The sequence below is a fragment of the Cetorhinus maximus genome, chromosome 26 (assembly GCF_964194155.1).
Source record: "Cetorhinus maximus chromosome 26, sCetMax3.hap1.1, whole genome shotgun sequence".
Taxonomy (NCBI): Eukaryota; Metazoa; Chordata; class Chondrichthyes; order Lamniformes; family Cetorhinidae; genus Cetorhinus; species Cetorhinus maximus.
Window position 1 is genome coordinate 36,338,075 of NC_135904.1, and position 26,212 is coordinate 36,364,286.

General features: G+C 44.0%; 1 protein-coding gene across 2 annotated transcripts in view; it reads right to left on the reverse strand.

The window, feature by feature from the left end:
• adamts17 (ADAM metallopeptidase with thrombospondin type 1 motif, 17) overlaps positions 1-26,212 on the reverse strand; it is a 582,619-nt gene that overhangs the window by 256,633 nt on the left and 299,774 nt on the right. For both annotated transcript variants that reach the window (XM_078530484.1, XM_078530485.1), the window contains exon 10: positions 21,395-21,545. In XM_078530484.1, the coding sequence (XP_078386610.1) occupies positions 21,395-21,545 (151 nt within the window). The remainder of the gene's footprint in view (positions 1-21,394; positions 21,546-26,212) is intronic.

Below are 26,212 nucleotides of genomic sequence, written 5' to 3' on the forward strand. Positions count from 1 at the left end.
GCGGGTCCCAATGGTGTCCAAAAGGTGTTCCAATGATGCATGATTAAACCTGGGGCTGCAGCCTTTTTGCATTTTGTGGACATCTTCCCTGCAGTAGTCTTGGGCTGGAAGCACCGAGATGTGTGCGCATCTGGACAGTGTGAATTTTTTTCATTCATTCAGGGGATGTGGGCTTCACTGGCTTGTCCAGCATTTATTGTCCATCCCTAATTGCCCTTGAGAAAGTGGTGATGAGCTGCTTTCCTGAACTGCTGCAGTCCATGTGGTGTAGGTATACCCACAGTGCTGTTAGGAAGGTGTCAAACTTCTCGAGTGTTGTTGGAGCTGCACTCATCCAGGAAAGTGGAGAATATTCCATCACACTCCTGACTTGTGCCTTGTAGACAGGCTTTGGAGAGTCAGGAGGTGAGTTACTCGCCGCAGAATTCCCATCTTGTAACCACAGTATTTATATGGCTGATCCGGTTCAGTTTCTGATCAATGTTTAATGCCCAAGATGTTGATGCTGGGGAAATTCAGCAATGGTAATGCCATTGACTGCTAAGGGGAGATGGTTAGAATCTCTCTTGTTGGAGATGGTCATTGCCTGGCACTTGTGTGGCGCGAATGTTAATTGTCACTTATCAGGCCAAGCTTGAAAGTTGTGCAGGTCTTGCTGCATGCAGGCATAAACTGCTTCAGTGCCACAAGAGTCGCAAATGGTGCTGAACATTGTGCAATCATCAGTGAACATCCCCACTTCTGACCTTCTGTTGGAGGGCAGGTCATTGGTGAAGTAATTGAAGATGGTTGGACATGGGGCACTACCCTGAGGAACTCCTGCAGTGATGTCCTGGGACCATCTGGGAGAAATGAGGAAATCCCAGGAATTCCAACACTTATGTTTTTTCCAGTCAGCTGCAATTATTGATTGTCGGTGGGCTCCTGACAGTAACAGACTCTGACTGGGTGGTCACCATGGCGGAGGTGCTTGGGAGACAGAAAATGACCCACTGTTCCAGCATTTAAAAGCACTTGCTAAAGGGCCAAAGAGGCCAGCCAAGAGAAGGAAGTCCAGGTTTCATTATTTTGCATGATGATGTGGAGTTTTGACTCCACAGCATGCACTTGTTTTTCTGCCAATATACCCACCCAGTAGACAGCCTGATCGACAGCCTGGACTTCCATTGGGAGCAGGAAAAACTCCGGAGCAGGCTGCAGCCACAGGTACGGAGGCTGCAGCCACAGAGATGAAGCCTGTAGCTCTTAGGGGGAGGGTGTCCAAACCCCTGACCCTGAGGGAAGGGGGTGTCCGATTCCAGATATAGAGGATCTGATGAGGTTTGGGGTGGGAGTTTGATCCAAGGCAAGATGTAAAATTAGGAACATTGCTGCGCCTCCTAATCCAGGGGCGGTGCTGTCAAGGCATTCAACTTCACCCTGAAGCTATTGGAACTCTCGCTTCAGCAAAGCAGGTTAAATCAAAAGTTGCCAAACTCATTAAAATATTTAAATTTTTAACCCATCTCCTGGGAGTGGACCCTTGTCCTGCTTCGGTTAAACCTGGAAGTGGGCAGGGTGGCGATAGGTTTAGAATTCAATAACTCACCTGACCCACAATCTACCCATTTTTGGGAGTTAATATTCACCCTCTTTCCCGCTTATACAGGGTTATTCCGAAAGGTGGGATATTCCGACTGGTGGGCTCTTTGTAACGGGCAAAGCAAAAATAAATAGTTTATGCTGATGCCAAGGTGAGCAGCAAAAATAAAATCAAACAACAAAAAAAAGCAAGATGGCTCCAGGGCAACAGTACTAAGGAACTTTGCAGTATATTATTATCACCTCATTTAAACATGGGGGAAAAGGGAACTGTTCCACCATCTACTCGAAATAAAACCACAACCTTCTGTCAACAGATGAGTGTTCTACCACTCAACCTGAGATGAACACTAAAGAGAAATGGCGTGGGAAGCATTGTGATGGCACTCCTGCCTCATTCCCATGTAACTTCAAAACTTAAATCCGTTGCAGCGTGTCCCTGACCACGCTCCCCCTCCAGGTGAACATCTGCACACCACTGCCTTGGAAAGATGTCAGAGCCCTGTCGTCCTCTGGTTTACTCTTGGCTGCATGGAAGTCTGTGGTCATTATACCGAGGGTGCATCATGCTCTGGACAAGCCACTCCCTGAACACTGTTATGGACACTGAAACTTTGGGAGTTGTTCAGAGAGAGACAATGAGGCAGGTTCCCTTGGGTCCAAGCATTCAGTTACAAGCAAAGGATAGGTACATACAGACTGTTCCCTCCTTGAATGGAGGCCCAAAGAGGCCACCTTTATAGAGGTCGATCAGATAGCAGAACTGTTACAAGTGTAGGACAGAAGGGTATACAAACTTGGAAAAGGGGCAAGTTCTGGGCTGATGTCTTCTATAAAAGATTAATCTTCACAATAAATACCCATCATTTGCTACTTTTACATAAAGGCCTGTTTATCTCTCCTGACAGCAGACCTCAGAGCTTGTACCATGTTTGTCCAGCATGCATCTCAACACCTGGCCATGTAATTTTCCTCTCAATATACTATCTAAACAAAGTCATATTTGAAGTGCTTCTCAAGGAGTCTATTAGTGTCCATTTATCCAGAAAAAAGATTGGTAACAGCTGGACCTTGTATGTATTTCTGTAGAGTTTGTGTGTTTCCTGCACTGCTTTCCATGTGCGTAATCTGTTTTTCATACACTTATGGTACAATTTAGTACAAGTTTTTGGATGAAACTTTAAACCGAGGCAGTATCTTACCCCTAAGGTAGATGTTAAAGATCCCAAGGCACTATTCAAACAAGAGCAAGGGAATTATCCTGGTGTCCTGGCCAATATTCTGCTCTCAACAAACATTACTTAACTTGTTGCTTTTTGTGGGACCTTGCTATACATGAATTAGCTGCTGTGTTCCCTACATTACAAAAGTGACTGTATTTTTAAAAGTACTTCATTGGTTCAAAGCACTTTGGGATGCCCTGGAGGAGATAAAAGGTACTGCAGAAATCCAAATCCTTTCTCATTTACAATGCTTAAGCCAAGAAGGCAAGATAAGGTCCATTATTCTTTCTTCCTTGGTCACTTTGGGCCCCAGCAATCTCAATCTGCATGAACCAACACTCTCACTACTAAACTTCACTCTCCATTTTCCTTCAGAGCCCCAGCCCCTCCATGTCCTGCTCTATGTCCACCCATCTTTCCTAGTACAGCCCAACTGCCTGGTATGATCCCAATCCACTAAGGCCCACACAACTTTTATCCCTACTCACCACTTAAAGAAAGACAGACTTGTATTGATATGATGCCATTCACAACCTGTGGACATCTCAAAGTCCTTTACAGCCAATGCTGAGCTTTTTGAGACGTAGTCACTGTTATAATGTAGGAAACATGGAAACCATTTGCGCACAGCAATGTCCCACAAACAGCAATGTGATAATGACCAGAAAATCTGTTTTTGTGATGTTGATTGAGGAATACATGTTGGCCAGGACACTGGGGCTAACTCACATGCTCTTCTTGAAAAAATTGCCATGGGAGTTTATGTTCACTCGAGAGGGGAGACGAGCCTCAGTTTAATGTCTCACCTGAAAGTCAGTATCTCCAGTGCAGCGCTCCCTCAGTCCTGAACTGCAGTGTCAGATTTGATTTTTGTCCTGAAGTTCTGGAATGGGTCTTGAATGCAAAACTTTGTGACTCAGTCACTGAGCTATGGCAGACACACACTTATCACAATCTTTATTCTTATCATACACTTTGTAACTGCAAGTTTAGCCCTCATTTGCTTGTGATCAGTTCCCCCAGCAGCAGAAGGCCTTGGTTATCCTGGTCATGTGCTACCCATCACAACAGGTAATGCTAAATGAGCAGACCATCAGTAACGTCAGGTGAATACCTCGGCACCACGAACCCACCCTAACATTATCTCATAGACTCAAAGGGCCAGAGCTTCTGAGAAGTGTAGCTGCACCATCCTCGCCAACCTTCCAACTTGGACCTTCTCTGGAAGGTGCAGGGCCGCTGTTCAGGAATCCTCTCAGTCAAGTGTAGCAATCGGGTGAAGTGAAGCCACACCCCGTTTTAAAGGTCTGGCCACTTTGAGAAGCCAGGGAGAAGCTAAGGGGGTTAGGTAAGTGGGTAGGTTGGGGATGGAGAGGTCAGATAGTCAGTGAGAGGGATGGGGGTTGGATGGTAAGTTCAGGGAGGTTGGATGATCAGTGGGGGAGGGTTGTGTGGTTTAGATGATCAGTGTGTGAGGGTTAAGATGGGTCAGGTGGTTTAGGTGGTCAGTCAGGGGTGTTGGGTGGTCAGTTGAAGGAGGGGGGTCAAGGGGTTCCGTGGAGGGTTGTTGGCGAGGTGTGGGGGTGGGTTTCAGTGTTGGGTCAGTACCATAGTTCCCCAGGGATTAGGTGTTGTTTTAATTCTAACATTTCCTGGGTAACTATTCTGCGAAAAGAGTCAGAACAATCCGAAGTCTCTGATTTAAAATGGAATATCAGATGATTCCCAGTGCCCAACAAAAGTTTAAACTTCCTGAGCAATTCCCATGCAGTCCTTGCATGGGGACTTCTGGGGAGAGAGGTGGGGGTGGAATCTTCTGGGGTATCCCCCAGGCACAACCCTCTGGAGATCGTAAGTTATGGGCCGACATTCCACCCTCTTTTTCTGCTTGCCTTCATCCTGAATGGAAGTGACTTTAATCCTTCTCACATGCTGCCATTTTCCCTGCAGACGTTCTCCAAAGAAGAGGGAGGAGGTGTGCCGGAGTCCATCCAGAGGTGGAAAGTGGATGTTGTTAAGGAGGAGAGCAGATCACCAACCACAGCAAAGAGCCAGAAAACTGATTCCACCCCCTCTGTCTTATTCCCAATCCCACCCACCACCCATGGAAGCTGCTTCCCATCTCCAAGGTATCAAGCTGAGAAGTTCTAAGCAGGGAGTTAGTTGTTCACAGTGTGGTCCAGGAAGTGTCACCAGTAGAATTTTCCAGCACCGAGGTTGGTGAAGATGTACCTCCTTCCTAGCAAAGACCAAGAAGTGATGGCTACGACATCATGGGTCCCAAAATTCAGGAACGCTCACCTTCAAAGAAAAAGGATTTTGAGGAACACAGATACAAATTCTGAGGACAATCTCCTAAAACTTGTGGTGTGGCTGGTGAGTCTGCATCTCTTCTTTGCTACAACATCTTGGATACTTTGTCTTCTCTGAAGATTGTTATTTGCCAACGAACCATAAGAGCCAGCCGGGAATTAGTCCGTGTCTCCATCTCCCTGGGTCTGTAAGATGATGACGCCATCTCTTATGACTGCAGTACATGCCAGGACTCAGTCTATCTATCTTGGAGCAGGCTGCTTGTGGAGTGTGGCGGACAGAACCAGGCTGCCTGTCAACTCTCTCCAGAGACACAGTCAGCAGCGACTCACGTTAACTCTGTTTCTCTCTCCACAGATGCTGCCAGGCCTGCTGAGCTATTCCAGCATTTTCTGTTTTTAATTCTTTATTTCTTTCTTGACTCCTCTGCACAATATGTGGAACCACCCATCCACTGTCAGTATGGCTCCAATTAGATTCACATTCAATGAGGGATTAGGAAACGAGACCAGGTCCACGAGGAAAATCAGGCTGTAAGTACAGAGTGCAATGGTTGTGAGCTGGACATGAAGAACCTGTTGTTTGTTGACACGGGGGCAGTTTACACTGAGCTTGTACTTTGTTGTCCAGGATAGTAAAATCATTTTTGAAAGGAAGTTGTTGAAAGGATTGCCCATCCTCCTGGGGTTTGCAGCTCCCTTTCCTCAGGCACCACTGGATTCTCATCATTGAAACTGATGACTTTCCTCCAGTGGAGAACCGTGCAGAGCTGCGTCCTCTCAAAGATCCTCATGACCCTATGAGTGTTCACAGCCAGATTGAATCTATCCAGGTACCAGAATCCCCTGCGTTCTTGGTTGCCACAGTGGAATGGTGAGCTACAACTGTAGGGGAACAACTTGCTTCCAGGGAACCAAACCTCAAAGCTATTCCCCTCACCGGAGAGGCCAGGGAGTGAATTGTGGTTGAGAATGAAAGTATGGTGCCCATCATCCATAGGCAGGATCTTGTGGTTGGCATCTCTGGCAACCTGGAAATTCTGTAAATGGAAGCGACCTGTGGCATCCCAAGGAAAGCAGCAACGTGGCAGAACTTCCTGGCTCTCTCCCTTTGCACATCATGCCAAAGTGGAAGAACTCTGTAGCACTGCTGAGCAGAATGTAAATGACCTACCGAGTGGCCATTCCCTGGCTGATGTCCTCAAAAGGATCCAGTGCCACAAAAAAAACCAAATCAGGGCAGTGGTCACTCTCACTGGTCACTCTCACTCTCACTCTCACCGCGAGTGACGGAGTGGTTTTGGCAGTGAAGTGAGGCTGAAGATTTTTTTTTGGGATTAGGTGGCAGGAGAGGGCTGATGGCAGCGATAGATGATCAAAACCTTCAAACACAGAGCTCCTCCTAGAGGTCCTCAAAGGATCATATGGGGATCATAGACATGGAGAAAACTTTTCCCTCTGTCGGTGGGGGTAGTGCAGGAGTGGGTGCAGGCAGGTGCGCCCCCGATCGGAGGCACACCGCCATTTTACGTGTGCGGACCAATTAAGGCCCGCCCAGCATGACGTCCACCAGGAAGCGCTATGCACTCCCTGTGCGGGCGGGTGGCGGGGGGGAATTCCCTCAGCCGAGAGTGCGCTCTTTCACTCATGTACACGAAAGAGCGCACTGATCTCTCTGAGGCTCAGTGCTGCCTCAGGGAGATCGGCTCCAAATTTAAAAATGTTAAAGAGACAAAAACAAAATTTCCCTGACATGTCCCCTCGTGACACTGTCACATGAGTTGGGACATGTCCATCACTTGTAGTGAAACCTTTATTAAATATTTAAAAGCCCTCATGAAACCTCACCCTGCCCGTGGATGAGGTTTCATGCTTTTTCTTAAGCCCGCCAGGGCTCCCGGCCTGCCCGCCAACCCTAAGGTTGGACGGGCTGGTCCATTAATTATGTTAAGTACTTTTTAAATGGCCTCAATAGGCCGTTGACAGGTTGGCGGGCGCAAAGCTGATTAGGCTGTGCCCCCGCCGACCTGAAAATGGAGATGATGCAGGGTGACGTCGGGAGTTCCAACTGATGTCATCCCGCGTCATTTTACGTGTCGGCGAGCGGGCCCCGCCCCCGCCCGCCAACGGGAAGATCCTGCCCATGGTCAAGTGTAGATACTGGTGGGCAGGTGTCTTATGTCTTGTATTATCCTCCTAAGCTCCACACATTGTTTCACCTCCTCCTTCTCATGATATATGGCGAGGTCAAGCTATATGTTATCCAAGATCATTCTGAGTGAATGGGAGTCTGGGGAGTGGGTCAAAGAATTGAAACACGAGACTTACTGCAAAATATAATTAAACCACAATCCTGCTGTGTAAGCATAAAATCTGTCCTAATGCATTTTTTGGGCTCAGGATGTCAGCCTGGAATTTCCTGTGGGGTCACAAATTACATTGAAATTACGCCAGTTGTTACTCCCATTTTGTCGAAATGTCTTGCCCGCTCACTTGCATATGCTGGAACATAAAAGAATCGAGGGCTGAGGAAAGTGCAGAGCTCACATTATATATATTTCTTTTTAAGTATGAAAATCAAAGTTTCAAACCACTTAACCATCACTCATGCACATCAGGCACAGCATGTTTAAGTAAAGGAGGGTGTGGAATCTTTCCAATTTTTAAAGTGACTCACAATGATTTCAGAAAAACGCATTAATGGAAACAGAAAATACAAAGCCAGTCTCAGTAAGGATACATGTTTTTAAATTGCTTAAAAAAAACTCATAAAACCCCAGACTGTTTCCTGAAGCACCTAAAATTTCAAACCTATTTCGAAACAGTAATCACAGGAAGGTTGAGTATACAACTCCTTAACTTGGGGTTATAATGAGCCACAACGCATCCAGACACAGGGCTCTGAACAAAAGGAAGAGATCAAGGAAACTTAAATGTAGCGCGAGTACGTGTGTAACAGACTCACATCCAGGTTTCCTGAATCTTTCACACTAGGAAACCAGCTTTGCGTCCTGATTTGATGTATCTTTAGATGCAAATTCACAGGGTGTTCCACATCATCTGACCTAGGGTGCTTTGTCGAGGAGATAGTTTCAATTATTTTTCAGCATTTGGTTTAGGGATGATGTATAGGTGATAATCAAGTCTATTGTCCTGCCATAGCAAATACGGTGATGATTGTGCTGACATAAACATAATTCTGCGTGTGGATATTCATTCACCCCAAAACTCAAGCATCAGTCAAGAGGATGGCCAGGCAAATGTCAAAAACACGTTGTAACCTGAGACCCATCGACAGTTCCGAGTGACTTGACCAGGAGCTTTAGCCTTCCTTTTCTTGTACAGTTGCAACTTACCTGCACTTACTGCCTCCCTCTGCCAACTTGGCTTGTAAGGTCTAGAGAATTACAGGCACACATGCAAGGTCATAAGGTCAGGAGTAGGCAACACAGCCCCTCAAGCCTGCTCCACCATTCAATATGATCAAGTCTTATTTTCTGCTTCAACTCCACTTTCCTGCTCTCTTCCCATATCCCTTGATTCCATAAGGGAGCAAAAATCTGTCTATCCCAGTGTTGAGTATACTCAACGATGGAGCATCCACAACTCTCTGGGGTAGAGAATTCCAAAGATTCACAACCTGTCAAGTGAGGAAATTTCTCAACTCGGTCCTAAATGATCAACCCCTTATCTTAAAACTGTGCCTGCATGTTCTAGATTCCCCAGCCAGAGGAAACAACATCATAATGTCTACCCTGTCAAGCCCCTTCAGAATCTTATAATTTCAATGAGATTGCCTCTCATTCTTCTAAACTCCACAGAGTACAGACCCAGTTTAACCTGCCTCTCATCACAGAACAACCCTCCCATCCCATGTACCAATCCACCTGTACCCTACCACTCTGCAGCACACCAACCGGCTTCAGTAGCATCTGAGTTTGCCCTACCTCCCAGAAAGGTGTAGTGAAAGGCAACACTTAGACAGATGGTTATAAACAGCAATTTGAGAAAGGAAATTGGAAGATTCAAACAAGGGTGTCACGCTGGCTGAAACAGTGAGATTAACAGTAACTCCATCCAAAGGATCTTTCCTGTGTCATTGTCCACAGGCAAAGACTGACTGAATTAAACTGCAAGCAAAGGCCACAAGGTGAAAGAAATGAGGCCGAACATTTAAACAGCTACAGACACAGGCATTTTACATGAGAATTCACAGAAAAGTTATGCTGAAAGAACTTGTGAAATTTGATAAAAGGTCTAATCCCATGCAGTGCAGAGCTAATGTCATAGGAGCAGGAGGAGGCCATTCAGCCATGTCGAGCTAGCTACACCATTCAATATGATCCTGGCTGATCATCCACTTCAATGCCTTTTCCCCCCCCACACTATCCCCATATCCCTTCATGCCATTGGTGTTTAGAAACCTGTCAATCTTGGATTTAAACACAGTCAACGATTAAGCTTCCAGAGCCCTCTGGGGCAGAGAATTCCAAAGGTTCACAACCCTCTGAGTAAAAAGATTTTTACCTCATCTCGGTCCTAAGTGGCTTCCCCCTTATTTTGAAACTGTGTCTCCTGGTTCTAAACACCCCAACAAGGGGAAACATCTCACCTGCACTGACCTTGTCTATCCCTTTAAGTATTTTGAAGGTTTCAGTGAGATCCCCTATTATTCTTTGAAACTCTAGAGAATACAGGCCCAGTTCCCCAATCCCTCTTCATAGGACAGTCCCGCCATCCCGGAAACAAATCTGGTAAACCTTCGCTGCATTCCCTCCATTGTAATAATATCCTTCCTAAGCTAAAGGGACCAAAACTGCACACACTACTCCAGGTGCAGTCTAACTAAGGTTCTATACAAAGCAAGACTTTGTGACTCCTGTGCTCAAATCCTCTTGCGATAAAGATTAACAAAATATTAGCCTTCCTAATTGCTTGCTGCACCTGCATGTTAGCTTTCAGTGACTTATTGACCAGGACACCAAGGTTCCTTTGTACAGCTACACTTTCTAATCTGTTACCATTTATGCAATACTCTGCACATCTGTTCCTCCTACCAAAGTAGATAACCTCACATTTGCCGCATTATATACCATCTGCCATGCTCTTGCCCACTCACTAAGTCTGTCCAAGTCGCCTCGAAGCCGCTTTGCATCTTCCTCACAACGCACATTCTCACCTAGCTTTAGTAAAAACAGAAAATGCTGGAAAAACTCAACAGGTCTGGCACCAGTGGAGAGAGAAACACGTTTTAACATTTTGAGTCCATATGACTCTTCTTCAGAGCCCGCCTAGCTTTGAGCATCTGCGAACTTGGGAATATTATATTTGGTTCCCACATCCAAATCATTGATATATGTTGTGAACAACTGGGGCCCAAGTACTGATGCTTGTGGTACCCCACTAGTCACAGTCTGCCAATGTGAGGAAACCCGTTTATTTCTGCCTGTTAACCAATCCTTAATCCATGCCAGTATATTACCTCCTATCCAATGTATTTTAATTTTGCTAACCAACCTCCTGTGGGGAAATTTGTCAGAAGCCTTCTGAAAATCCAAGTACAACATGTCCACTGATTCCCCTTTATTTCTGTTAGCAACAGCCTGAAAAAACTCCAACGGGTTCGTCAAACACTACTTCACATTCATAACTCCATGTTGACTCTGCCCAATCATAACATTATTTTCTAAGTGTCCATTTATCACAACTTTATAACAGAGTCCAGCATTTTCCCTTCTACTGATATAAGGCTAACAGGTCTGTAGTTTTCTCTCTCCCTCCCTTCTTAAATAGTGGGATGACATTTGCTACCTTCTAATCTACAGGAACTGTTCCAGAATCTATAGAACTTTGAAAGATGATCACCAATGCATCCACTATCTCTATAGCTACCTCTTTCAGCACTGTGGGGTGCAGAATACCAGATCCTGGGGACTAATCAACCTTCAGTCCCATTAATTTCTCATTACAACCTTCGTGCTAATGCTAATTTCATTCAATTCCTCATTCTCCCTAGTCCCTTGGATCTCTAATTCTGGGAGGTTTCTTGTATCTTCTCAGTGCAGGCAGACACAAAGTAATCATTTAGCCTCTCCGCCATTTCTCTATTCCCCATTATAAATTCTCCTGACTCTGCCTGTAACGGACCCACATTTGTTTTAGCCAAACGTTTTCTTTGAACATACCTACAGGAGCTTTTACAGTCCATTTTTATTTTAATGTTTTTGCTAGTTTACATTCATATTCTATTCCCCTTTTCTTTATCAGTTTCTTGGTCCTCCTTTGCTGTATTCTAAAATGCTTCCAATCCTCAGGTTTACTGCAATTTCTGGCAACTTTATAGGCCTTTTCTTTTAATCTTACAGAATCCTTAACTTCCTTTGTTAGCCACAGTTGACTGACTTTTCATTTTGGGTTTTTGTGCCTTAAAGAAATGTATAATTGTTGTAAACCATGTAATAATTCTTTAAAGATTATCCATTGCCTGTGTACCGTCATAACTTTTCATGTATTTCCCAATCCACCTCAGCCAATTTGCCCCTCATACCTTCTTAATTTCCTTTGTTCAAAGTTAACATCCTGGCTTCAGATTGAGCTACCTCACTTTCAAACATAATGTAAAATTATATCACATTATGGTCACTCATCCCTAAAGATTCTTTTACAACAAGATTATTAATCAGCCTTTTGTCATTACATAATACTAGATCTAAAATAGCCTGTTCTCTAGCTGGTTCTTCAACATACAGCTCTAGAAAACCCCTAGCACACTCCTGAAAGTTGTCCTTCACAGTACTCATTAGATTTACCCAGTCTATATGCAGATTGAAGTCACCCATGATTACTGTATTACCCATGCTACAGGCTTCTCTAATCTCCTGATTAATACCTGCCCCACACTATCTATTGTTTGGTGGCCTATAAACCAATCCTATCAATGTTTGCTGCCCCTTGCTGTTTCTCAGCTCCGCCCAAACAGACTCCACATTTTGTTCTTCTGATCTAAGATCCTCCCTTACTAATGTACTGATTCCATCCCTTATTATCAGTGCAACACCACCTCCTTTTCTTTTTTGCCTGTCCTTCCTCAATGTCAAATGTCCTTCAATATTCAGTTCCTAGCCTTGGTCATCCTGTAGCCATGTTTCCGTAATGGCAATTAGATCATACCCATTTACCTCTATATGTGTCTTTAAATCATCTACCTAGCTGTGAATGCTGCGTGCATTCAGGTAGAGCCCTTAACTTTGTCTTTTTATTATTATTCTGCATTCTAAGCCTAGTTGATACTCACCTTTATTTCGCCTGCCTTCTAATTTCGCTTGATACTTTTCTAATTCCTGTTACCAGCTTTACTTCCTTCCAATTTGCACTACCTCTCAGGTTCCCATCCGCCTAACAAGCTAGTTTAAGCCCTCCCCCACAGCACTAGCAAATCTCCCTGTGAGGATATTAGTCCCAGTCCTGTTAAGGTGTAACCTGTCCATCTTGTACAGGTCCCACCTGTCCCAGAACCGGTCCCAATGCCTCAGAAATCAGGTGCTCTCCCACCTACACCAATTTTCCAGCCATGTGTTCAATCGATCAATCCTCTTATTCCTATGCTCACTAGAACGTTGCACTGGAGTAATCCTGAGATTACTGCTTTTGAGATCCTGCTTTTTAATTTCCTTCCTAATTCCCTAAAATTTGCTTTCAGGACCTCATCCCTCTTCCAACCTATGTCATTGGTACTAACGTGGACCATGACCTCTGGTGTTCACTCTCCCCCAGAAAGATGTCCTTCAGCCACACCATGTCATCCTTGACCCTGGAACCAGGGAGTACTTAAGGAGTAATTTTTAGTTGATTGCTAAATTAAAGAAAAATACTAGACTCCAGATAGAAACTGCCTCACTCACCAGACTCAGCAGCTTTCAGTGCAGACCAAGCAGCACTGAGGGACCCCTGTTTTTATACTTTATGAAAAACAAATGATTCAAGCTCTGAAAACAATTTAAACTGGCTACCTGATTAGTACTGTCATTACCACACCTTTTGTCTTGTGTCCATGACATCTTTGTCAAATCTCTCCTGAGCTCCCACCTATCCCTGATCTTCTATTTTGCTCCACCAGCTCCATCCCCCTCTCTTTAACAGTATGAAACCCATATTTCTCCCTCTCTTCAGCTCTGAAGAAGAGTCATAAGGACTCTTAATGTTAACGTTGTTTCTCTTTGCACAGGCACTGCCAGATCTACTGAGTTTTTCCAGCATTTTCTATTATTTCAGATTTCCAGCATCTGCAGTATTTTCCTTTTATTTTACCTAATTAACTAGCCGCAGCTGCTCTCAGAGAGCTCGTATGTCCCTGTTCAAAGCTGGAATTAACTTAACTTCTCTTAAATTAATGAGTAATTTTTGGTTGATTGCTAAATTAAAGAAAACAAAACTAGACTGTGGACAGAAATTAACTCTTAAAATTAACTTACTCACCAAATTCCTAACTTGACATTCCATGCACTCAAAGCAGCACTTAGTGCAGAACAAGCAGCACTGAGGACCCCCTGTTTTCATACTTTCTGAAAAACAGTGTCCCGAATAACACAGAAACACAGGATGCAGGTTTGATCCCAACCTGTTATAGTCAGTTGTTCTCTCTCCAAGGTAACCCAGTACTATAATATTGTTCAAAAACAACATTGTGACACCAGCCACACAAACCAAGTGACTTGTTGTCTGTTTTTACACTGCCACCCAGACTCTAAAAATATATATATGATATCATATTAAAACTTTCTAAACATTCTCTATCACTGAGATGTATAAAAATGGCTGTGAATCGTCATTCTAGAATCATCAATATCAAATTTGGGGGGAAGAAAGTGGAGTAGGAAGACCTGCAGACAGGAAATTCAGGCCTTCCACATAATAGTTTGTCTCCTTCAGGATTATGGAAAGCAAGGTCCTGAAGCATAAGGAAAGGACTTGGAGTACCGTCTTTTTCTGAAATACTATCTGCACCATCTAGCAAAGAAACGGAGGGCAGTTGGGCACCGTGTAGCTAAGACGTTGGTGTAGGGAATCAGGGTTTTGTTCTTTAGCTGGTGGGAAAGGGGAGGTTTACACAGGCCAGTTGAGCACCACCTAAACAAAAGGGGGTAGAGGATGCTGTTACAGACAGGAGGGGGATTAGTTTAAACAGCCCTCACTACCCTTCCATAAACAGAAAGGTGCTTTTGATTTCTGATTTCCCCCTTTATAAGTGGTGGCATATTTTCCCCAACCCTTCAATTTTGGAGTTATCCAATCCCTCAATTAATAACCCCACAGCAAACTCGAGATAAGGTGAAATAAGAGGGGTAACTTATTTTACACACCCACACAAAATGGGGGAAGGGATTTCGTAATGTCCAGCCCTTTTTGTATTCGTACAACATAAGAGGGATAAGGGAAAGTAAGGGGTTCAGGGAAAAGACCATGATAAAAATGATAATTATGGTTTCACGTGAGTCATAACTCACTCATAATTCACGTGAGAATCGATGTCCAAGGAAGGTTCTTTTAGGTGGCTTTTTCTGGCAGAATTCCTGGACTTGGTCCTAGGAACTCAGTTTCAGGTTGAGTCCGTTGAAGATACAGAAAAGTATTCTCGTATCCTGGATCTGCGGGTGAAATACAGGGTTCTTTCTGGAAATCAGACTTAGAGAAAGATGGAGGTCAAAGGCATGCTGCTAGCCTGGAGTCGGTTTTCTTTGGAGGTTAAATTGCAACTGAAGATAAAATTCAAAAGCTGTATAATTAAAGGAATTCAAACGGCTCAAGTCTCTGTCATGTGACAGGGCGGTTTCAGGTCAAGCTATTCAACTAACGAGGCACACTTGTTAAAACCCATTGTGTTTTGTGCAGGTAACTGAAGAGCCATTGGTCCAACGTTGGAGATGAGGATCCCAATAGCTTGGCCTTCGTGCAGCACTGGCTGGTACAGGTGTCTCGTCTAATATCCTTTGTGTTGGCTTGGCTGAAATGTTTATATAATGCAAGAAGTGTTATATTCCAGGAGTTTGATGAGTTAGCCTTTGTCCATGTTTAAACTGCTCAGAAACTTCCAGAAATACTATCATGCGGCCATTTTATCAGTCCAGCCATTTGTCCATTAAAAAAGAAATGTCCCAAGATGATATAGATACATATATTTTCCTTCCTGTCTTCTGATTGTGACAATGCATAGAATGGTGGCATATTATTTAAATGAGATACAGGGATGTAAGAAAGCACCTGGAGAAGGTACACCAGTGAAAACATAAATCAACAGTTAATACATCTATTTTTTTGGCTTTTTCACCAAGGAAGAGGCAGGTGATTATTTGATCTAGAAATGGAATGATAGGGTGTAGCGGAGGCAAGTTGTGACACTATTCACATCACTACCAACATGGTTGGCAAACAGCTGTGCAAACTTAAGCTGAATTATGTCCCAGGTCAGATAAAATGCATCTGAGGATCCTGAAGGAAACAAGGGAGTAAATTATGGGAACTTGGGCTTAAATCTTCCAAAAATGACTGAATGTTGCAGAGAGTTGCCTGGGGTGGAAAGGTAGATCTTACTCTAGATAAACAAAAATAGCAAAAGTGACCTAGGAAACTAAAACCAGTGTGGATAAAGTTACAGAAACCCTTAACGTTAAGACCGTTGAACATCTGCATAAAGTATAAAAGATAGTTAACATGGGTTCATGAGGGCTTGCGAATCTAATTTACTGGTTTCCTTTGAAGATGAGATAAATGAGCTTTAATAGGTAAGGCAATGGATGTGGTTCATTCGGAAAGAAGGCAAGAATCAGTGGGAAGATTTCACAACAGATGCATAATTGGTTACCGACAGAACCCAGAAGGTGGTGGCATGGGGACAGTCATCAGCCTGGGAGAATGTTACCAGTGAGGTCTCCCAGGAGTCCATATTGAGACTTCTTTTTGTTTCATATCTTCATAAATGATCTGGAGTTATTGGCCACTTTTACAGATGATGCTAAGCTAACAAAGGTGGCCAACTGCAAAGCTGAATAGAATAAGCAACAGGAGAATTTGAATGTGCTTGGGAATTGAACAGACAGGTGGCAGATGAAATTTAATGTAGAGAAATGCAAAAAGTTTCACATGGTGACAAAAAAATTCAGGAAATGATTTAATTAAATGGAAAGAAATCGAAGTGCAGGGAAAATGAAAGTGATCTGTGGTCTTGATTGACAATAAATTGAAGTTATCACAACAATGTTCAGTAGCAGTGAGTACAGCAAATCAGATATTGATGTCAGGATATATTAAAAGGTCAATATTGTACCAAATTAGTGAGGTAATCCTGACACTTTAGAATACTATGTATAGTTGTGGTCACCACACTCCAAAAAAGGAGACTGCAGCTATTGAAAGGATGCAGAAGAGAGTAACCAGATAGGCTGAGGGATGGAAGAAATGGAATATGAGGATAGATTGCCTGGAAATTGCATCAAACACACCTTGGGCCTCAATGGGGTGCTCACGAGCCTACCCACCACCACCCACCAATTTTCAACCAGCCGCCGCCCTATTTTACAAGCAAGAAATGGGCAGCTGAAATTTTACCCTCCCCCACCTCACCAGTAGAGTACAGTAAAGGAGAGGTTTGGAAAAAACAGTCTCAGGCTCCATCTGCTCTTCATAGTTTCTTTCATGTTCCCTAATCGGCTCCATATGTTCTCAGAAAAAGCTCGACATGAGTGAGGTCAAAGCTTCAAGAAATTCATGCAAGAACAAAGCCCCTAATTTATAGGTCTCTTCTGCTGCCACTGTGGCACATGTGTTTCTAGGCTTTAGTTAGCTGAAAATGCAGCGGTTTAGATGGTGTTTGCTGTCTAGCAACGTTATAGCGCATGCATTCATGGTTTTCAAATATCAATGCAAATCCATGAATTGGACAGTCCTACGAAAGCCCGGTTGCTGTAACCCAGAGGGGATACAATCTGTGCCTGTCCAAAAGTGAGCTGAGTTCAGCTGATAACATCAGCCTTTTGAGATCATGTCCTGATACTCCGAGTCCAAAGCAGGAACACAGCGGGGCTGGAATCTCAGGCATCAGCAGTCAGTCAACAGCCACAAGTTGCTGCTGGAGCACTGGTGTATTTTCCAAGGGCTGGAGAGGGGAGGCTGATGATGGGGGTTGGGGGGCGCGGGGGTGGTGGGGGAGAGATCCAAACTGAGAGAGCAAGGCCTGGATTTTCACAGTCAGATTTATTCCAAAACCATTTAACAATGGCAATTCCAGGATTATTGCTCCCATTCCCAATGCCCCCAATTTTTTTTGGCATGGGATAAAGATGCGGCAAATGATGAGGAAAATATCCAGACGAGCTACACGCCTTGGTGATAAAAATCTGGACCTAAGAGTCAGATTTTTCAAATATTTGTTTTTTTTATTCATTCACAGGACGTGGGTGTCGCTGACTAGACCAGCATTTATTACCCATCCCTAATTGCCATTGAGAAGGTGGTGTCGTTAAAGCTGAACTCAACTGCGTGAGTTGCCGAATTTATAAGCTCAATGAATACAGATTCACGCAATGGTGGCAGGTCTAGATCGACACGATATAATGCTGCAGTGCAAATATCCAAGCCTTCCTTAAGTGGAACATTGGTGAATACACCAATTGGTCAATATGCACTTTGGGATTCCACAGTTCCACGTGCTTTAAGATTGGTCTTATCGCAGCCTCGTAAATAGGGCCCAAGCCATTTGTTCACAAGCTTGATGCTGAAATAGGGCGCATCAAAGGCATCCTTGTAGGATAATGGCTACCCTGATCAGATCATTGCTCACTGTATATCACGCAAACTCATGAGCAGGCCTAAAGCAATCACTTTCGGTCCTGAAAAGTGCCCAGTCTACCTCAGATTACCCTGGAAGGGTAAGGGATCTCAAAAATTTGAGCAACAAGTGAAGCTAGCTGTTTCACGCTGCTACTATGCAGTAACAACACGAGTGGTATTCGCCACTAACAGGATGCTGCCGTCAAGCCGAAAAGAATTTCTGCCTATCACACAAATGAGTAATGCGGTATATGAATTTCAGTGCCTGTGTGATGCTAGGTATGTAGGCCGTACATTCCAAAGGCTGGGGGATTGTATCAAACTGCATGTCCCAGCCGCTGTTTGCAACGGGTAGGGTGCAGACTGTACCTAATCAGCCCGTACTTGCAAAACTTAAAACACTAGTGTCCAACATTAGATGTGATTCCACGATTGGAAAACATTTGCTAAATAATGCTCAGTTTGCTAAGAATTACACTGACAACTAATTTCAGATTGTCAGTCAAGCTCGCAGTGTGGCACATTTGCGTGTACTGGAAGCTACATATATTAATACACAAGGCCCTGCTCTTTGCAGACAGAAAGAACATGTACATACATTACACCTGTTTCAGCTAAACAAAATAAGTGACAGCTGGTTCATTCCTCAGGGCAATGCCTTGACCAATCAGAGTCAAGCGGCCTAGTTTAAATTCTAAACAGTGTTTGGCAGTTAACTGTCAGTCACCATTAACTGGTGTATTCTCCATAGCAACGCCTCTACCAGAGTCCACTTGCCAACCAATCAGCACTTTCTTCTCATACAGTATAAAGTTGTTGCTTCCCCTGACATTGATATTCTTGGGATTGTCCTGATGAGTGCAAGATGAAAAGCTATGACAAATTTCAGCAATACTCAAGTTCTGTATTACCAAATGACTATTCGTATCCAGCGCTTTCAGCCATTTCTTGATATCATGTGGAGTGAATCAAATTGGCTGCAAACTGGCATCTGTCATGCTGGGGACCTCTGGAAGAGTCCGAGATGGATCTTCCACTTGGCACTTCTGGCTGAAGATGGCTACAAATGCTTCAGCCTTGTCTTTTGCACTGATATGCTGGGCTCCCCCATCACTGAGGATGGGGATAGTTGTGGATTCTCCCCCTCCATTTAGTTCTTTAATTGTCCACCACAATTCACAACTGGATGCAGCAGAACTGCAGAGTTTAGATCAGATCTGTTGCTTCTGGGATCCCCTAGCTCTGTCTATCCCATGCTGCATTCACTGTTTGGCATGTAAATGGTGCTGTGATGTAGCTTCATCAGGTTGACACCTCATTTGTAGGTATGCCTGAACTCTGAGGGCAACTCCCTCCTGACCCACCTCTGGTGGGTCTGTTCTGTCCTGTCGGTGGGACAGGACATACCCAGGGATGATGATGGTGGTGTCTGAGACATTGTAAGGTTTCATTCCATGAGTATCACTATGTCAGGCCGTTGCTTGACTAGTCTGCAGGGCAGCTCTTCCAACTTTGGCACTAGCCCCCAGGTGTTAGTAAGGAAGAATTTGCAGGGTTGACAGGCCATTGTCCTTCTCGGTGCCTAGGTCAATGCCTGGTGGTCCCTTCAGTTTAATTCCTTTTAGATTTCTTAGCGGTTTAATACAACTGAGTGACTAGCTACGTCATTTCAGAGAGCATTTAAGAGTCAACCACATTGCTGTGGATCTTGAGTTGTAGGACAGACCAGGTAAGGACAGCAGATTTTCTTCCCTAAAGAAGGTGAGTGAACCATGTCAGCAATGGCAATCGGCAATGGTTTCGCGGTCATCATTAGCCTAGCTTTTAATTCCAGATTTATTAATTGAATTAAAATTCCACCAGCTGCCATGCATGCCCAGAGCATTAGCCTGGGCATCTGGATTATTAGTCTGGTGTTATCACCACTACACCACCACCTCCCCCACCTGCCAATGGGCAATGTTGTGGCTGTGGGAATATTGATGAACTCTTTGCACAAGACATCAATTTTTCCCTTGCAGCAAAGGTGCTTATGAGTGGTCTCCAAGTGGAAGTGAAGTTACAGAATTGAACATAGGAACAGGAGGCAGCCATTTAGTCCCTGGAGCCTGTCCCACCTTTCAATAAGATCATGGCTGATCAGCAGCCTACCTCCATATACCTAGCTTTGGCCCATATCCCTTAAAACCTTTGATTATCAAAAATTTATCAATCCCAGATTTAAAATTAACTGCCTTGGGCCTCAGTTGCCACTTTTCCCTCTGATTCTCTGCTTTCACATTCCCGCCACCATCAGGTATCATTGTTAGCGGGCCCATGGTGTGTTTAACACAGACTATTGGAAACAAGGCCTCCTGGGACTTCCAAACATTTATTAATGATATACAAGTGTGTGCAGGGATAGATAAGCATGAGACTCCTTCCAGAATTGGTTCTCTCTGAGTTCCAGTGACACGTGATCGGACATCACTGATCTTATATATTAGCTATTAACACAATAGCTGTTAACCTTTTACATTACACTGCCTGTCACTAGCTTGCACCAAGTCCCATTCAACCTTCACCCCCTGTGCTCACTGATCTACATCGGCTCCCAGTCAAACAATGCTTCGATTTTAAAATTCTTAGCCTGGTTTTCAAATCACATCATGGTCTTTCCCCTTCCTCATTTTGTAATGTCTTGCAGGCCCCCAACCCCACCCCCAACCCTGATTTCTGCGCTCCTCCGATTCTAACCTATTGACATCCTCAATTTTAATTTTTCCACCATTGGCAGCTATGCCTTCAGCTGCTTAGGCCTAAGCTCTGAAACTCCCTCTCGAATATTCTCCACTCCTCTTCTTCACTTTCCTCTTTTAAGTCTCTTCTCAAAGCCTTCCTCTTTGAGGTTATCTGGCCTAATATTGCCTTAGCGGCTTAATCTCAAATTTTGTTCCACAACTCTCCTGTGAAGCACCCCGGGCTGTTTTATTGTAGGTGATATATAAATGCAGGTCGTTGTTGCTGGTTTGATGTCTGTTCATTTAACCCTTTTATCCGTCTTCTCTCTCTTTCCCTCTCTGTAAAACTCCTTGGGATGCATGTTAGGAGTACAAGCTGATGTTTTGTAAAAACAGAATTTTAAACAAAACTCAAAAATTCACTCCTAGTCCATGCTTTGCAAGGAAGTGTTTTAGGAAATGTAATTGAGTCCTGTTCAGAAGTGTAGAGAGTGGTGCTGTTTTTCTGCAGATGCATTCAGAAGCAGACATGCTGCAAGTGTCATTTTAACCCATTTATAAAAACGCTGTCACAGCGCAAAGTTTCTTCCTGATTTTTTTTAACGTGTTCACATTTCCATTTATTTACAACTGATTTTTTTTTAAGGCGGGAGGCAGGTTAGGCAGAGACTTTTACGATAAAATTCCAACCAATCACAATTATGTCACTGTTAAGGTGAGCACTGTGTAAATTTACCTCCATTTCTTTGCAGAAGGTTGCATTGGTTCCAAAAAGAATCTGGCACTGTTCGTCAGCACTGTAGTGCATTCCCGGCAATTTGGGTGGTAGTCGTGTTATGTAGTGACTTCTTGGGTCAGTTTCCAAGAGGCAGGCACTGACCTTCGACCTGGTAATGACCACAAAGGCAAAGTTTTAATTATATTTAGGGCTGTAAAGCGAGTTAAACAAAACACTTCAAAATTCCGACTAGGGACATAAAAGCACCTCCTTGAGCCTGTTCCACCAAACAAATTAAATTATGGCTGATCTGTATCATAACTCCATTGAAGGGTCATGAGGACTCGAAACGTCAACTGTGCTCTCCTCCGCCGATGCTGCCAGACCTGCTGAGTTTTTCCAGGTATTTCTGTTTCTGTTTTTGTCTCCAACTGCCCACCTTGGTTCCATCATCCTTTTGTCTTTCCTAGCAAAAATCGGTCAAACTTAGTTTTGAAATTTTCAGTTGACCCCAGTCTCAATAGTTTTCTGGGAAAGAGAGTTCCAGATTTCCACTACAGTGTGTGTGAAAAAGAGCTTCCTGACATCACCCCTGAATGGCCTAGAGCATCAATCATGTGGGATTTTTATTCGCTGGGTAGTAACTAGGAACAAAGGACAAACTAGAAACATGTGTACCTCTAGCGGTTATCTACATTAATGATATAAATAGTGCAGTTGCGTCTTCATTCGGTTTGTTGAACAGACACACAACTCGTGGTGATTCTGGATCTCATCTTCTGTAATGACCATGGCACGCGACGTAAGAAAGAATTTCAAGAGGTTCTAGGATTCAGTTGCCCTTATATCATTAGAACTGGACTAACTATGAGAGTTTTGAACAAGGACAGGGAGCCACAAATTGAACAAAGAATTAGATTAAATAAATTTGTCAGAGCAGAAGAATGATTAGGAAGTCTCCAGTGGAAAAGTTAGCAAAGCCAAACTTGAAATTCATTTTACATAAACTAAAAGAGAAGAAAAGATGCCAGAGACTTGTATTGTTCAGCAGAGATGTCTAAGCTGCTATCAGCGATAAGCAGAATGTTCACAAAAGATTGCGTGGAGACAGCATAAACGTAAGAGATGAGCAAAAGCAGGTTATAAAATTGTAGCATGATAAGGCAAGATAAACAATACAAATTGCTGATAGCATCTCAATGAACATTAAAGGTTTCTTTTTCAAATGGCTGTGGTAAACAGGGGGTGAAAATAATGGTCCATTTAAAAAAATAGGGAAGGAAACTGGAGTTATTAAACAGCTAGCTCGCGTCAGCTTTACAGAGGAAGAGGAAGGTTAGTTATCTTAGTATTGCATGCATAACAACAGTAACTGCACTTCAAAATGTAATTTATTCACTGTAAAGTACTTTGGGATTTCCTGAGGATTCAAAAGATGCAAGTTGCTACTTAGGTCCTAAGCTCTGCAATGGCAGCACTCCAGAAAGTTGTGGATTCAACCCCCACTCCAGAGACTCCATCAGCCAGCCTGACACTCCAATGCATAGGGAATGTTGCACTGTTGCATCTTTAAAATGTGATGTTAAACCAGAGCCATGACTGTTCTCTCAGATGGATGTAGAAGATCCCATGGCAGTATTTCAAAGAAGAGGAGGGCCCTCGTCAATCCCTCAATCAACATCACAAAAAAACAGATTATCTGGAATTATCACATTGTTGTTTGTGGGAACTTGCTGTGCAAAGATGGGTAGCTATGTTTCCTATGTTACAACAGTACACTTCAGAAGTACTTCATTGGCTTTAAAGTGCTTTGAGGTGTCATGAAACGCGCTATCGAAATGCAGGTAGTTTCTCTTGTTCTGAAATTCCCTCACTAAATCTCTGCTTCTCCACCTATCTCTGAACAACAACTTGCATTTATACAGCACATTTAACAGAGCAAAATGTTCCACAGAACTTCACAGGACCAGAATCACGCAAAAATTTGACACAGAACCACAAAAGGAGTTATTACATCAGTTGACCAAAAGCTTAGTCAAAAAATGTTTAATGGAGTGCCTTAAAGGAAAAGAGAGAGGTGGAGAGGTTTAGGTAGGGAATTCCAGAGCTTAGGGCCCAGGCAACTGAAGACATGGCCACTAATGGTGAAATGATAAAACCGGGCTGCGCAAGAGGCCAGAATTGAAGAGATGCAGAAATCTCAATGAGTTGTAGAGCTGGAGGTGATTTGAAAACAAAGGATAAGTTCTTAAAATTGAGGAATTGCCAGTATGGGAGCCAATGTAGACCAGTGAGAACAGGGGGTGATGGGTGAATGGGCTTTGGTATGAGTTAAGGTGCAGGCAGCAGAATTTTGGAAGAGCCGAGTTTATGCAAAGTTGGGGGGCCAGCCAGAAGAGTATTGGAATAGTTGGGTTTAGAGATAACAAAGGCATAGCTGAAGGTTTCAGCAGCAGATGAGCTGAGGAAAGAGCACAAATGAGCGATGTTACAGAGGTGGAAGTCGATGGACTTGGTGATGGGACTGGAAGGTCATCGCCTTCTTCAATCTTGATAATAAGTCCTCCTTTAAGATTATTCTTAGACCAATTTGACCAAGCTTTTGGTCAGGTGACCTAGTAACTGTGTTTGTGGCTTGGTGTCAATTTTGTTCGATAACACACGTGCAGGATTCACTGAGCGAGTGGGCGCGCATCCGACCAGACCGAGCATAAAATGATGCGCAATGATGTGGGGCGAGCGTCCCGATGTCATCGCGCACTTGAGCGATATTTCGGTCGGCAGGCACGCGTGGGAGTTGGCAGCCTGCCCACTGACAATGCCCGTTAAGGCCATTAGCAATGTAATTAAATTATATTTTTCGCTGCCCGTCCAACATTACGGTTGGTGAGCAGGCAAAAAGGCCAAGTGGCCTTTGAACCTTTTAGGAAACCTCGTCCATGGGTGGGCTGAGGTCTCCAACAGCAATTAAAAATAAAATATAAATTTTATAATTTCATTAAGAACATGTCCCTGATCATGTGACAGAGTCACATGAGGGGACATGTATTTTTAGCAACCACCTCCCCCCCAACACAGGCAGCGCTGAGCACTGCCGCACGCGTTTCACGCTGGACGGGCCTTAATTGGCCAGCGTGAAATCGCGTTCTGGCCCAATCGCGGGCAGCAGTTGGCGTCCCGACTGCTCCTGCCCACCCCCACTGAGCCCGCCCAATGAGGGAAAAATCCTGGCCGTGAAGATCCTTAAGACAGTTTACTATGTTAAAGGTACTATATAAATGCAAGTTGTTGTTGCTTTCTCTGTTTTGGGTTTGGAGAAAGAACTGCATATTGTGTTGATCACAGTTTATATACAAACATGTGAATTAGGAGCAGGAGTAGGTCACTTGGCCCCTTGAGCCTGCCCCGCCATTGAATAAGATCATGGCTGATCTGCTTGTGGCCTCATCTCCACATTCCCACCTACCCCTGATAAACTTTCACCCCCTTGCTTATCAAGAATCTATCCACCACTGCCTTAAAAATATTCAAATATTCAATTTGTAGATAATCATGGGGCAGCATACGCGGGCGTGCGTCCCGACATCACCCCACGTCATTGAATCGCTGAAAGCTAGTATGCAGGTACAGCAGGTAATAAGGAGGGCAAATGGGATTTTGGCATTTATTGCTAAAGGAATAGAGCATAAAAATAGGGAAGTGTTGTTGCAACTGTACAAGGCATTGGTGAGACTGCACCTGGAGTATTGTGCACAGTTTTAGTCCCCTTACTTGAGGAAGGATGTAGTTGCACTGGAGGCGGTTCAGAGGAGGTTCACTAGATTGATTCCAGAGATCCGGGGCTTGTCTTATGAGGAGAGATTGAGCAGTTTAGGCCTATACTCGCTAGAGTTTAGAAGGTTGAGAGGAGATCTAATTGAGGTGTATAAGATGCTAAAGGGGATAGACAAAGTAGACATGGAGAGGATGTTTCCCCTTGTGGGATATTCTAGAATGAGAGGCCATAGTTTTAGGCTAAGGGGTGGTAGATTTAAATCAGAGATGAGGAGAAATTACTTTTCTCAAAGGGTCGTGAATCTGTGGAATTCACTACCTCAGAGTGCAGTGGATGCCGGGACACTGAATAAATTTGAGGAGACAGACAGATTTTTAATTAGTAATGGATTGAAAGGTTATGGGGAGAGGGTGGGAAATTGGAGGTGAGGCCGAAATGAGATCAGCCACGATAGTAATGAATGGCAGGGCAGGCTCGAGGGGCTGAATTGCCTATTCCTGCTCTTAGTTCTTATGTTCTTATTTAGATTTTCAGTTTGGCGGGAGCGAAGCCGAATCAGCTATGCGCCCGTCGAACTGTCAAAGGCCTATTAAGGCCATTAAAAAACTAATTAAGATGATTAATGGACCTGCCCATCCAATCTTAGGGTTGGCGGGCAGGCCGGGAGCCCTGGCGGGCTTCAGAAAAAACATGAAACCTCATCCACGGGCGGGATGAGGTTTCATGAGGGTATTTAAATTTTTATGAAATGTTTCAATAAAAGTTATGGACATGTCCCAACTCCATGTGACATGAGGGGACATTGCAGGGAATTTTTTTTATCACCTTTATTTGAAGTTTTCAATCGGATTCGATCTCCCTGAGGCAGCACTTTGCCTCAGGGGGATCTGTGCACTCTTCGCACGCATTGCGCGAAAGAGTGCACTCTTCGCACGCATTGCGCGAAAGAGCGCACTCCATGCTGAGGGATTCCCCCACCTCCTCCCCCAGCCCACCCAGGGAGCGCATAGTGCTTCCTGGTGCATGTCACGCCCATGTAAAATGGCGGCACACCCCCCCCG